The sequence below is a fragment of the Lissotriton vulgaris genome, chromosome 1_1 (genome assembly GCF_964263255.1).
Source record: "Lissotriton vulgaris chromosome 1_1, aLisVul1.2, whole genome shotgun sequence".
NCBI classification, from domain to species: Eukaryota; Metazoa; Chordata; class Amphibia; order Caudata; family Salamandridae; genus Lissotriton; species Lissotriton vulgaris.
In genome coordinates, this window is record NC_141685.1 from 1,432,053,013 (window position 1) to 1,432,068,200 (window position 15,188).

A 15,188-nucleotide genomic window follows, 5' to 3' on the forward strand; every position below is an offset into this window, starting at 1 on the left:
GTGGGATTCATAATTTGAATGTCTACCATATAATGATACCGCATTCCAAAATAAACCTGAAAATCTTACAATGTTATTTGAATTCTTCTCTACTATAAATGTACATGCTAGCCTATTTGTTGCCGGGAATCATTTGAGGACTACAGGACACCGTTACATAAGACAACTACAACGTTATCATGTGGTTTTGGAATAATTTGAGTTCCAATACTGGTTTAACTTTTCCAAGCACACGTCCTAGTTATGTCTGGCCAGACAAAGTATTTTAGATGTCCCCATCAAAATGAAAACTTTTTGTCTTTATGAAACTGCCGATCCTTCGCATTGCACGAAGCATTGTACTTCATAGAAGCGAGAGAAATGAAAACCGAGAGTGGCATAAAAGACCAACATGGGATGACTCAAACAAAATCAAAGGCACCCATAAACAGATATCAGATTTGATACATTCCAGTAATGAAATGCCTCATTTGTAAAAAAAATATGACATATTATCGGAGTGGAAATCAAAGAAAAATGTTTCACATTTCACATGCAGTACTTTTCCAGGGTCCGAGTGTGATAAAGTGAGTAGATGCAGAGTGCTAAAAGACACACATCAAGGCAAAGGTGAAAGCTACAAACAGTGGGCTTAAATTAAAGAGAAAATGAAAATGTAGAAAGTGGGTTCAATAAATTCCCAAACAAAAACAGCCACATTTTATTAAAGGGAGGTTTTTCATCATGTACTAGTCAATAACTGAATTGAGATGGTTGTCTGAGGGCACGTATCCTCTCAAATGCTGTCAAATTATTAGAGAGATTCATATATACAAAGCATGACACCGCAGATCATAAGTCATCCTTCTCCACCCGCTACACAGTGAAGCATGGCAGCAAGGTCCAGGATCTTACCTTGTTGTAGTAGTCCACCTGGACAGAGTGCCACTGACCATCGCTCACACCGCCTAAAACATACGGGGAAACGGTCGTGCTCGTCTCTCCTGCAACACAAAAGAAAGATTTTTAAATCTCAGTACTGAAACAAACACAGGGAGTTCTAAAGTCAATGTTCAAACGCAATCAAAGGCAGATTTGTGATTGCTTCCTTTTTTGAAAGCACCCAATGCCACCCACCATAGAGTAATACCACCCATCTGAATTTCTTTTGGCAACAGGACAAAAGGGAACTATAAAAAATGATTTTTAAATGAGTTTAATTGGGGGCCCTCTTGCCTGATAACTCTTTTGCAAACCCAAAAAGCGACCTTTTACATTCCAGCATCTCTTACTGGTTGGGGTCACCTGCCTTATTGATGTTTTCTGTCGCCCAGAAAGGGCTGTTAGCAAGGTCTTCAAATCATTGATGACTGCCCGTCTGTCCACCAGGGCCGGACTGGGCGTAGCGGGCACCGGGCAATCCCCCGGTGCGCCGCACAGGTGGGGTGCCGTTTCGGGGTGGCTGGCCGAGCACTTTGCCAGGGCCGGTTTTGGTTCCCAGTCCGGCCCTGCTGTCCACAGTCCATCTCATCTACATGATTACTACAGGTAGTCCTGCCTCAACATTGAGAAGTGGGGCTAAAAACATCATGAGACACATGGTGAACTCAACTTTGCCCAGAGCAAATCTCAGACGCTGCAGCTGGGTATCATTCACTGGAGGAAATTTCCATACACAGGAAACAGCTTTTAGTAGCTGATGAGGTCAATAACAGGTTAAAGGAAATCATTCACCATTAATGTCCACTATGTCACACTACGCGGTGGATGTGTTGTATGCCTATAGACTGTCAGGTATTGGTTTGTCACTTGTGCAAGTGTTGCATTTGCCCAAAAAAATCTGTTTCTGTGATAGCAAATGTTTATTGTACACCAATTTATAAACAGCGTATTCCCCCCTATTCCCACTTATTCATTTAATATGCTCACAAAATATAATATGCATGGAAACCAAGTTAACTAATGAAATGTAGTTCAGGACCTCCTGTGGTAAACTTTTCTAGCTGTGTAAACAAACAATTTTTCAGTACTGTCCCTCTCGTAGCAGCATAGTCATCCCTGCACCAAATGTAGGAAGGTGCCATCTATTTATTTTATTTATTTATTTTAGCAACTTGTATAGTGCACCACAGACACCTGTAGGTGTCTCGGCGCTACATATGCTGAAAGGGTATGTAAAATCTGGTCAGAAAGCATATTGCTTGAAGAGCCAAGTTTTTATTTGTTTTCGAAATGATAGCAGCGTGGGACTAGCCTTAATCTGCACAGGAAGAGAATTCCACAGTTTGACTGTGAAAACTATGAAGCTACTGTCACCCCAATTGGCTTTCTTGGTTCCAGGGATGACTATCAGTTTAGTGTCTGCTGAGCGAAGAGATCTAATGGGTGTGTAAGCCAAAAAGGCTTTCTTTAAGTATTCCAGTCCAGCATTGTGAATTACTTTGTAGGCAATACAGCAAGCTTTAAATTTCTTTCTGCTGCTTATGGGCAGCCAATGCAGTTGTCACACCACCTTAGAGATGGACTTAAACTTGGGGGTACCTGACAGAATCCTAGTGGCTCGTTCTGAACCAACTGTAGCCTACCCAGAACCCTTTCATGGGCATTAATTAGAAGGCCATTGCACTAGTCAACCTTAGACATTACCAATGCACCAATTAACTTTTTTCCCGGTACTATCTGGGACTAAAGGTAACAATTTCTTTATCATCCTTAAAACAGAAAAGGACGAAGAGGCCACTGCATTAGCATGATGTAAAAAAGATAGTCTACTGTCAAAAATGACACCCAAGTGCCTGGCTTTTTCGACTGTGATTGGGGGTAATCCCAGAGTGTCTGGCCACCAGGGTGGAGACCATCCTGGGGAGAGATTTCCTAAGACCATTACTTCGGTCTTGGCAGAGTTTAGTTTAAGACCGTGATTTGTCATCCAGGTACTAATGGCCAGCATACCATCATGAAAGCTGGCCGAAACCGCGTCTCCGTTTTTATGCACAGCGAGCACCAATTGAGTGTCATCCGCATCCGACGCGAGACCCATCCCAAATTATTTAATTACTCCTGCTAAGTCAGTGATGTAAATGTTAAACAGTTGGTCTTAGCGACGGTACTTGTGGAACTCAACATGGGAGTGAAAATATTGTTGAGTTGAAGTCGCCTAAAATAACTAACTGGGTGTGATTGGATAGAAATGAGGAAAAAAGGTCTGTAGCATTATGCTCAATGCCTAAGGATGTAGTGTAGTTCCTAGTTTCCCACTAGGCCCTGCGCATTGGAATAACATAAACAGTAGTATCGACGTGGAACTGCGGATATTCCAGGCCTCCACTGACTATGCTAAACTTAATTGGGTTGTGTTACCAACTAGCTCAGAGGTCACTGGAAACTTTCTTCTCTGCATAGGGAGTGATCAGCTTCCTTGGCACAGACAAGAAGGGATTCAGTTTTCCAACAACCGTGCAACATGACAACTTTGCTCCTCAGATCAAGAGTCAATCTCTAGGGTCGTGTGAAACAATAGACATGTGTTTCACTCAGTCAGTCTAGTGCAGTTTACTTTCACGAGATGTAGAGAATAGAGAGACGGGCGTGTATCAATAAAGGGTTAACATTTATTGAACAGTCTTTCTTCTCGTACAAGAGAAATGTATTGCCACAATTGCAATAACTGTTATTATAAAAAGTACGTACAGTAAGATAAGTATTGCGAAATAGAACTGTAAAAGCATTGATATGGTTTCTTAGCCATACAATGGTTTAAAAGTAATAAAACATATATACAGTCATATATACATTAGGCTAACATACTCAACTGGTGCTTCTAACTAAGCCTACCCCAGTGTGCCTGACCTAAGCCTAACACGTGAGAAGGGGAGTAAGTAAGTAGCTTAAGTTAAGTTGGTTTTGCCAAGGTTTGTTTCAAGAATTCTCGTCTAAGGGTTTAGTCAACACCATACCTCTGAATAGAATGATGGAGGATTGGTATCTCCTTCAGGGGTCTCTCTCGATATCCCAGTCACCCGCGAGGGTAAACCGGAAGCGCCGGGACTGGATTTCTCTGCACGAGAAAGGCAGCGGCTTCTCTCAGCGCGTCGAGGAAGGAGGCGGGGGACAGCGTCCGCGGGCAGCTGGGCTGGATGTCTTCGCAGAGGACGGCTGCTCGGCTCCTCAAGCGTACTGTACCATAGTTCGCGCTGTAGCGGCGATAATGGTAATCAGCAGCTTCACCACCACAGGATAGCAGGCTGCAGCGACAGAGTGCTAGATCTACCAACACAGGGTCACGCAGGCAGCTGGCATCAGCAACAGTAGCTCATTGCTTAAGGCAACGTTGGTAATATTTATACCTGACAGGTGCCGGGTTTGACACAAGTTTGCTGGACATAAGACGTCAATTAAAGATGTCACTAGGAAGTGATAGTTATCAGTTGCTCATTAGAGTTCCATTACTAATCAAAACATAGCAAGCGGGGATTTCCAGGTTTGCTAAGTTTTTATCTTGTTGAAGAACTCAGAGTGTTATCTAGGAATATCAGATAGTGACTGCTGCTCTGTCATTGCACTAATTGGTCGCAAAGGAAGTAGCAGAGAGTCATGCTGGAATGTGGCTCTGTTCGTGTGAGGCCAGAGATGACTTTTCAGAAAATCGCACTTGAACGGTTATGCCAATATAGGGAATAAATGGGTTTATAGCCGAATAGGGGCATAAGGTCACAGTATCGATCAGGAACCTAGATAAGCACGCAACACCCACTCCACGGGTTAATGTCCATCAAAATTACTAAAACTAAGCAATTAGATGCATGTGTAACATTGCCCACCCCAAAATACATAAATGCATTCGAAATAGGCGTACTTGTAATACATGGAATTTAGGTACTGTACGTTTTTTAAAGCATAGTAATCATTCAAAAACTATTGCATATGAAATCAATGAATGATTCCGCATAAAGAATTACACATGAAGTATCTCTGACAGAAGAAATGCGAGATAAATCATCACATAAAAATGCATTGTAATAACATGTGTGCTAGAGGCTGGTGTTATGTTGTTATGTCTCTAGAAGTGTTTAGAAATAGAAGTGTGAAGCTTCTGTTCTCTAAGAATAGTTTTTACGTTAAGCAAAGAATTGTTCGTGCCAAAAAAGGTCAATATTAGAAAAAATTGTCCAATTCAAAGAAAATAGACTTCCAAAGCTCATGGCAGTTTTTTGTTGATCAAAACTGAAGGCCGAATTCAGAGTTCATGGGAACGCTGTGTGTCGGAAAGCTTCTCAAAAAGTTATTGTTTCTCTATGGGTGAGAACATCGTATCAGACAGGCTCGCAAAGAATTGGTCTACAAAATCAGGTGATAGTTCAACCAAATTAGATAGCGCTGTAACTTGGCAGGTGTGAGAATGATTGCTGTCATCGAAGGCAGGACCAGCAATGCTCACAGATGGCTGTACCTGGGTGATGCTGCTTTTGTCACTCGCTCCACTGATACCACCTAGTCGTAGTACAGGAGTCTCCACAAATGCCGTCATCAGGATTGGTAGCCGCTGGGGACAACACAATGCGTGAGCCGTTATTGGACTGAGCAAAGTATTGACGTCCATTGGTACTGCTGATGGAAGTGAAAGACAGATGTCCAACACGCATTCATCTCCGCAAAGCATACACCGTAGCACAGGTAAAATGCAATTTTGCCATATCGGTCTGAATGAAAGGAACCAGGTCATGTTCAGATCTCTCAGCCTGGCCAATCCGAGGACGTTAGTTATCCTGTCCCTGTAGCGCATTGCTAGGATTGTCTCTTCCATTCCCATGGGAGCTATGTCTGAGCCGAGGCTTGCCATAACGTAGCAGGATGGTCAAAAATAGAATCCCTGCAACGAGTCCCAAAAATAGTGGAATGCCGCCAAAAATGGAGTGTACAAAATTAGGAAAGATTCCCAAAATTGCCTGGAAGGGTGTTAGCAGTCCCGTAAAGACTGTCTTAAATATGCCTGGGATGCTTGTTGCACTAGACATGTTAAGGAGTTGGCTAAACATTTCTACGAAATGCACGGGGCAATTTGTTGATAAAAGGTCATGGACCTCAGTAGCCGTCCTTGCGACTAGAAGATCATACGTCTCTTTAGATGACGTTATAGGCACTGTTGTCTGTAAAAGCACAGATTTCATTTTGCTTAATGTATCAATTCGTATAGAATAGAGATTCAGACGAGGCCAGAGGGGAGTCACTATGTCTGGAGGCCCGCTCGGGAACAATGCTTGCATACAACATTTGACCATGGACGTTACTTCTATTAGATAACTTTTTCCTGGCGTCAGGCCACAACATCTGTGATTCGCTCTAAGAATGTAACTCCCGTTTGCGAGTTGCATAAAGAAGGGCTCTATCTGAGTTGCAGGTGTGACTAGCTGGTGGCATGAAAGGTTGTTTGAATTTCCATCACATGCTCCGTGTAAATTAATACCCTGACACAAAAGTATACCGCTTAGTGTATGTTTACAATTTTCACCACTAAGAAATACATTGTTGTCGCTGTCACTATAGCAAGAATGAGTGTATGGTAATTTCCATTCGGATTTTACATATCCTTTACCCAATTGTTCATATTGGCCAGCAGGTATGTACTCAAGGCACTTTTTAAATCGGAAAGTTGTTATCGGAATTGTGATAATTCCGTGTATTATCCATTCAATGACAGGACTCTCTGACATTGTCAATGGTAATCGCTTGAGTTTTTCGATGCTCAGGATTGTATAGTCTGCTCCTTTCTGTGCCAAACTGATCTGTTTATCAGTAAGGTTAAAACTGGAAAATAATGACGTTGTGTTGATTAAACGCCAAGGCACATAGCCTGAACGAAGATTTTGCAGCGTCCAGCCTAATTCTATAATAGAGCGCAATTGAGACTGGCCTTGTTGTAACATAAGCAAATCTCTGTCTATCACATCAAAGGCAGAGGATACAATATTGTCCAACGAATATATTCTGGAAGACAGAGTCGTTAACCCATTGTCTACCACAGAAAGTGATTTCTCTAAATTAATACGATCAATTTCTCGTATCTTTTCAGCAGTTTCAATTTGCTTTACTTTCCAAGCCTCGTTGTAAGCAGCATAGATGCTGGTCGCTATGAAACGCTTTTGACGCTGTTTGCGTGGTCCAAGAATGAAATCGCGCAAATCAGCACCATCTTCTAATAAAGACAAGTGTTGCTTAATTTCAGCCAGTGTGGACGAGGTTAGCCATTCTAGGCAGAGTTTCCCTACACTGTATGTTGTTATAATCCCTGGATGTTGTCTCTGGGAGTATCTAGGGTCTAATCTGGTCATTTTGAAACCCTGTGTTTTATTCAGGAACCTATCTTGACAGCTATTCGTGTCTGTAGGCCAGATTAACCACTTTTTCCAATCAGGATGTGTTCTGTTGAAATGTAAAATTTGTGAAACGTCTAACTCAATATCTGTGGTTACATTTTCAGGTATTGGCTTTGGTATAGACGGTGTTTTAAGGTCTTTGTTCTTAGCTAAGCCAAGACAAGATGTTTGGTGTACAGTGTCATTTAAAAATAACATTTGTTCTGGTATCATGCAGTTTCTAAATAGTGCTTCAATGCCTTGCACCTGCCAATCTTTTGTACCCCAAATTGTTTTCGTTTCAATATTATTTTTCCAATAATCAAAACCAAATGTCATCATTTTGTCATAAAATGCTTCTGAATATATCAATTTAGAATTTGTCAGCATTGTTTTCATCCCTGTTTTGTCTAACAGTTTGTAATAAAATGTTTCTGCATCACTTGTGTTAAACCCTGAGAAGTATTTGAATTTCTCAAAAAATGCTTTAGAACTGCTTTTAGGTGGTGTAGAACAATGTTCCCATTGATTATACATAAAAACATTTCTAGGCTGTGCAGATTTATGCAAGTAATGATCCCCATAGTGGGTGTAACAGAATAATTGCTCATAACTAGATGAACCTTGTAAATAATCATGATCTGTGAATCTAGCTGACATTACTAAATCAGACATCATGTCATTAATACTGTTAAAGTCCCAATCATCAGAGAATGTACTAGGAGTCACAAAGTCACTTAAGGAAACCTTCAGTTGATGAGGATACTTCAGGATTTCGACCGGACCATAGATCTCATAGTCTGTTTTCTCCCATACTACCCCACCAGGTATTGGAATTGCTGTGACGTTTACTGTTGACAGTTCTCTTTTCTTCACGTGGGATGATCTGTGTGGTTTCAGGACTAGGTTGATGTTCTGACTTGCTGTGTCCATTGTAATATATTTTCCTTCAATGAATTTTCCCAAACACAGTACCATGATGAGCCAAAGCAGGAGGAAAAATACACCTAGACCGAACCAGAACTCTAGCCAAGGGGAAATTAGGTAGATTTCCTTTAGTTGATGAAAGAGTTCTGTTGCTTTTTCTTTAAAAGACTTTTTAGTTTCTGGCATCACTTCGGGGTCTTTTTCATCTTCAGAGAAGTTGTCGAAGTTGATGAAATAACCAGAGGCAGTTCTGTCAATTGATGGGATTGTTCTTTCAATCTGTCTCTCGGTAGCACTATCTGATGCCACATTAGTGTAGACTGGTGTTTCTTGACGAACTGTTCCAATCTGTGTTTCAAGAGGCACGAGTTCCATGGCATTATTGCATAGTCCTTCATTGTGCACTGCAGGCTGATCGAATGTGATGAGTCTTTCAGTTTGAACCTCTTGGATTGTTGCAAGTTTGGGTATTCTGTTGTTTCTTGGGAGTCCACTGGGCCTACTGTTGATTATAGGCCACATGCTTGTGGTTTTACCAGATCGATGGACACGACTCTGTTCTCCTTTTTACCAGCAAGGGGCGGTAGCACAACTGATCTTGTTCCGGTGACTGCCAAGACAGGTACTGCTTTTCTGTAAGAAGGCCCAAATTCCTTCTTAACCGCGATCTTTTCTCTGACTAGATCCCCAATCTTTGGAATCCAGACAGGCCTTGCTGGGGCTGTTGCGGGTGGTGCCTCGTCAGTGGTACTTGGCTGTTGCTTTAACTTTATGTTGCTTAATGATTTTCTTGTTTCATTCAGTTCCTGTAAGACAGCCAAACGATCCTTTACATCAAAGTGCTTTGTTTCTTCTTGTACCACTGACATCTGACTATCGAGGTCCTGAACTCGCATTCTAATTCCGAACAATAGTTCGTATGGGCTGAAACCTTTTAGAGAATTTCTTGGCATGTTGTTAAGACTAGTCTGGACACTTATTAAATGTTTGACCCACCCAGCACCTGAACCTAATACCTTCGCTGTTATAGATTGCTTTATGCCCCGGTTTTTTCTTTCTACCACACTATTCCCTTCGGGATGCGACGGACAAGAATACCGCAACCCAATTCCCATGCTGGCCATGGCCTCCTTATAGGCTCGAGAGCTGAAAGCAGGACCCTGGTCAGAATGGAACGTGGTAATTGCGTATATGCCGATATGGACTCGCAAATCTTTTATAACAGTTCTAGGCGTCAGCCGAGTGCTGGAGGACTCATTTTTAAAGTGCTTTTCGTCTTAACTAATTAATAGGACGCAGGTTTGGGTGCAGGCAGCGTTACGCTCTTTCTGACTGGTAGCCGGTAGCAAGGTTCGCTACTGCGATCCCTATTGCAGTTGTCACAGTTGTTTGCATATATTTGGTGTTCTACACTCATTCCCGGCCACCAGAATACTGATTGCAATTCAGTCAGTGATTCCTTGATCTCTCTGTGCCTTAGACCCAAACCCATATGTGCGTCTGCTATTAAAAATATTCTCCTGTTCATGTTTGGAATTACTCTATCCCCCACTCCAGGGATTCGAGCAAAAGGAACGGAGTTTGCATCGATTATGTATGCATAATTGAGTGGATAGTTTACGGGTAGTGCTGCACAGTCGCCTTTTACGGTCGTTTTTACTGCTAGCATGGTTTCCCCGTCTATGTATTTATCTGTACGCTTTTTTGTGGCTACGGAAGCCGGTTTAGTTGCTTCCGCTTTGGCTGTATTAGCCAATGAATTCCCTGCAACGTGAACGCCATCACGTTGAAGACTCTGTGCGTGAATCACGTGAGTCTTTTGTAGTTCTTTACTTAAAAGAGCTACCTCGTTCCAGAGCAATTTATGCTTTATTGTGGCACCTGTGTCATCTTTGTAGTCGTTTTCGATCCAACTCTGCAGTTTGTTATTGTAAGAATTGACGCAAAAATGAGAATCGCACACTATAAGTGTGGGGAATTCGCGTTCTGCATTTTCGAGCGCCATCTTTAAACATCTGATTTCAGTTCTTTGAACCGAACAGTACTTTACTGATTCAGTTTTTGTTACTTTCGGTCTGAATTTACCGCACAGCCAACGACCTTTAATGATCGCACATGCTGCATCGTAGGATTTTCTCTCTACGTTGAAATGCTGTACAAAGCTGTCTGTATAGATTATACAGGCGTACTGTGGGAGAGGTAGAATTTCGATTGGCAGAGGATATTCTTCTTCATATTCTAAGTCATTCAGTTCTTTGTATTGCGGGGCGAAATAGTATTTCACATCTTCCGCTCCTAGAGAATCTATACACTGTATCCATTTCGGATCCAGTGACACTGTAGGCAGGTTTACTGGGCTGAATAGCGCTTCGAAGGCGGATTCCGCTGTAAGGATATTAATCCGTTTGCCGTGTGCTAGTTCTCGTTCATTTGCTAATGCGATTTGCACTACTTTCACAGTTCTTTCTGTGTGACTGAATGCTTTTTCTGCTTGTGTGTACAAGTGAGATTTAATTGAAATGGGTACCTTTTCTCCCTCATTAGAGGTTAGGTACGTGAATCCGCATCTTCCTGGGATGACTCGGATTACAAGATCGATCGTGTTGTCACGTGTATCTAATTTTGTTTTTGCTAACATGTCTGTTTGCAGTGATCTCAAAATTTCTGTGTGTTTTTGAGTCCAAGTGATTTGTTTAAAATCAGGTTTAATTAACTCGTAGAGAGGTTTAACCCTCTCTGCATAATTTAGGATATAAGTTCTTCCGAAATTCAGAAAACCTAGAATAGATTGTAAATTCTTCAGCGTTTTTGGAACTTGGAGTACAGCGCACTTCTCTAAGAAGTTGTCCGCTAGGCTTTTCCCTTCACTTGATAATTCGTACCCTAAAAACAGTACTGTCAGATGGGCAATTCGAGACTTTTTAAAGTTGAATTTGTAACCCTCTGCTGCGAACCCAAGTATAATGGTGTTCACTCTTTTCAAATGAGTATCCAAGTCGTCATCTGTGAGATAAATATCATCCACGTAAGATAATGCTTCATCATCATAGATTTGTAGTAACTCTGTTACCCTAGCTGAGAATAGTCCTGGGCTGTTCTTGAACCCCTGTGGGAGTCCACAGAATTTTTTCTGCGACCCAAATGCGGAGAAAGCGGTCAAATATCTGCTTTCTGGTGCAATGTTTTGACAAAAGAAACCATTAGATATGTCTAATGTCGTTTTGTATTTTTTCCTAACTATATTATTCATTAGGGCTGCACTATGCGAGTTTTGTACTGCAAAAGTTTTGCAACATGTATTAAGGTGTCTGTAGTCCAAAACTAGACGATATGAATTGTCTGGCTTGGAGACAGGAAACAAAGGATTGTTCATTTGAGAGGTGCATGTTTCAATCACCCCCTGGTATTCAAGTTGATCTAAGATCTCCCTGACCTGTTTTTTAGCTTCTTGCTTTATGGGATACTGCCGTTGGGCAGTTGGTTCACTTTTTAGTTGGATTTTGTGAGGAGGTGAATCCTCATCCCATCCTACATGATTTTTATACAATGCAGGTGCCTGGGCTACTGCCCATTTCCTTGCATATGTATATTTTTTGTGAATCGGTATGTGATTCGAGAAGGCAGGCATAATCACTTCTTCGCCACGAGGGCACTCCCTGACAAACTCCGGGGGCCAATCTTTTTCAGCTAACAGAATATCATAGCCTTTTGAGAGCTTATCCCAAAATAGACCCTTAATTTTCCTAGTCTTATCACCCTCCATACGCAATGTTATTTCGCATATTTTATGGGGCTCGCTAAGTCTGGTGTCGGCAGTTTCAACCTGAATGTATTCATTCGTGTCCACTGTCTCCAGATGACTCATCAAGATCTTGCGCGCTATACTGATCTCTGCTGCACTGTCCAACATTGTCAATGCCCACTCCCCGTTTTTCAACTGTGTCCTCAGTATTCTCGGCATGGTTGATTACTCTAATACTGGCTACCTTCTTTTTCTGAAATTGAGATTTCTTATTTTGAGCAGATTCCTTGTCTTTGGACTTGGTGTGCTCTCCTGGGTCTGACCGTCCTCTTCTTTCCGAATTCTGTGGAAGAGATCGAGAGGGACGTGTATCAATACTTTGATATCTATCAGGTTTTTTCAGATTATCCCTATTTCTAAGGTTATATCTTTTCTCAGAGGGCTCCCGTTGGGGAGACTGGCGTTCTCGAGTCGGAGTTCTTTCCCTCCGTCGAGGAGACCTTCCTCTGGACTGGAAAACTTTTTCCTTGGGAGTGGATTGTTTATTTCCATCCCAGCTCTTTTTAGGAGTGTTTAAATTATTTTTAATAAATAATTTTTCTGGATTTTCGAGCAGTTGGGGCTTTACTGGTTTCCCACCCAAGCTGTCTCTACCTAATTCTTCATAGCATTTTTCTATGATTTTTGCTAGCTCAACAGGATCTTTTATATCTGTTTCCCTCAACTTCTGGCGGATCGCCACAGATGCTGCTTCTCCCTTTACGTTGGCTAATAATATAGCCGTGACCTGCTTGAAATCTTTCAGTAATTTCATACCTAGATTTAAAGCGGGCTCTGGACCGAATTCATTTTGAATCTGTTTTAGCACTTCTGGTATTACCGCCATAGACGGAACACCGTGTGTTTTTGTGTAAATGGAAGCAAAGACTGTACCCCAAGTGTCGCAGTCCTCCACGTGTGGTGCGATTCCCATAGGAAGGCAGATGGTCAAGATTCTGTGTTTCTCAATAGGGGTAGTATCAGGAAATACTGCCTCTATTTGAGTGATTTTCTGGGCTAACCAGAAAGGAATTTGTTCCCGTTTTACGGGTGTTTTACCAAGACATGACTGTATGTTCTGTGGTGTAATTTTATTTGTGTTCCCCTGATGAGGGGTCAGCTGTGGTGTATTAACAGCTGGCTGGATTGTAGCAATCCGCATTACATATTGGACTAATTGCCTATGTATTTTTATTAATGTGTTTAGCTGTACTAACAGCTCTTCTCTAGACATTTTTACAATGTCCGGATGTGGTGTGTAGCTGGCTAGAACCGGCCACGTGGCTCCTGGTCTACCTAGTGGACCGAGCCTGGTAATGTGATCATTGTGTTTTAGGGCGCCATTAAACCAGAGCAGGTGCTCTTGAAATTTAAGTGGAATTTCAATCTCCTCGAAAGGAGCGTACTCTTCCGGGGGTTTCTCTATTTTGTAATAGTGAAACTCTTGTGTTGTAGCGTTTGCCGCTGGAAAGTTTATCCATGAATAGAATACCTCTGTCTGCCGATACTCGTGAGCCTCTATCACGAAAACTACTGTACCACCTTGTGGTGTCAGTCCGTTATCTATAAGTTTTAACGTTATAGATCTTCTTAAGTGGACCGGGATGATAATAGCATCCGGGTCTGTGAGTCGCGTCTACTGCGGCCCCAGAGGTTCCGTTTTCTACTGACATTTTTTTTTTTTTAAAATGCAGGTTTTTCAGAGTAGGTCTCCAAGGAGACAAAGATTAGGTGCACAATATTTTGGAACACTGTATCCTTCAACGTTGAATAAACCAGAGCTTTACATAGGAATCTCTTCCTACTAAGGTCGGGCGGATTTTAACCTTTCACCCACTCCAGACGTCTATTGGAGTTTTTACGGGAGAAAGGGGTGTGAAATATGCACGACTGAGTTACTCTATAAGTCTTGCGTTAGTTTATCGCCTTACCAAAACGTTGGGCGCCATGTAGTGTAGTTCCTAGTTTCCCACTAGGCCCTGCGCATTGGAATAACATAAACAGTAGTATCGACGTGGAACTGCGGATATTCCAGGCCTCCACTGACTATGCTAAACTTAATTGGGTTGTGTTACCAACTAGCTCAGAGGTCACTGGAAACTTTCTTCTCTGCATAGGAAGTGATCAGCTTCCTTGGCACAGACAAGAAGGGATTCAGTTTTCCAACAACCGTGCAACATGACAACTTTGCTCCTCAGATCAAGAGTCAATCTCTAGGGTCGTGTGAAACAATAGACATGTGTTTCACTCAGTCAGTCTAGTGCAGTTTACTTTCACGAGATGTAGAGAATAGAGAGACGGGCGTGTATCAATAAAGGGTTAACATTTATTGAACAGTCTTTCTTCTCGTACAAGAGAAATGTATTGCCACAATTGCAATAACTGTTATTATAAAAAGTACGTACAGTAAGATAAGTATTGCGAAATAGAACTGTAAAAGCATTGATATGGTTTCTTAGCCATACAATGGTTTAAAAGTAATAAAACATATATACAGTCATATATACATTAGGCTAACATACTCAACTGGTGCTTCTAACTAAGCCTACCCCAGTGTGCCTGACCTAAGCCTAACACGTGAGAAGGGGAGTAAGTAAGTAGCTTAAGTTAAGTTGGTTTTGCCAAGGTTTGTTTCAAGAATTCTCGTCTAAGGGTTTAGTCAACACCATACCTCTGAATAGAATGATGGAGGATTGGTATCTCCTTCAGGGGTCTCTCTCGATATCCCAGTCACCCGCGAGGGTAAACCGGAAGCGCCGGGACTGGATTTCTCTGCACGAGAAAGGCAGCGGCTTCTCTCAGCGCTTGGAGGAGGAAGGAGGCGGGGGACAGCGTCCGCGGGCAGCTGGGCTGGATGTCTTCGCAGAGGACGGCTGCTCGGCTCCTCAAGCGTACTGTACCATAGTTCGCGCTGTAGCGGCGATAATGGTAATCAGCAGCTTCACCACCACAGGATAGCAGGCTGCAGCGACAGAGTGCTAGATCTACCAACACAGGGTCACGCAGGCAGCTGGCATCAGCAACAGTAGCTCATTGCTTAAGGCAACGTTGGTAATATTTATACCTGACAGGTGCCGGGTTTGACGCAAGTTTGCTGGACATAAGACGTCAATTAAAGATGTCACTAGGAAGTGATAGTTATCAGTTGC

General features: G+C 42.2%; 1 protein-coding gene across 4 annotated transcripts in view; it reads right to left on the minus strand.

Moving 5' to 3' along the window:
- The window catches only part of CELSR1 (cadherin EGF LAG seven-pass G-type receptor 1), a 520,725-nt gene that overhangs the window by 221,263 nt on the left and 284,274 nt on the right, over nt 1-15,188 (minus strand). For all 4 annotated transcript variants that reach the window (XM_086967271.1, XM_086967267.1, XM_086967274.1 and 1 more), the window contains exon 5: nt 895-983. In XM_086967271.1, the coding sequence (XP_086823397.1) occupies nt 895-983 (89 nt within the window). The remainder of the gene's footprint in view (nt 1-894; nt 984-15,188) is intronic.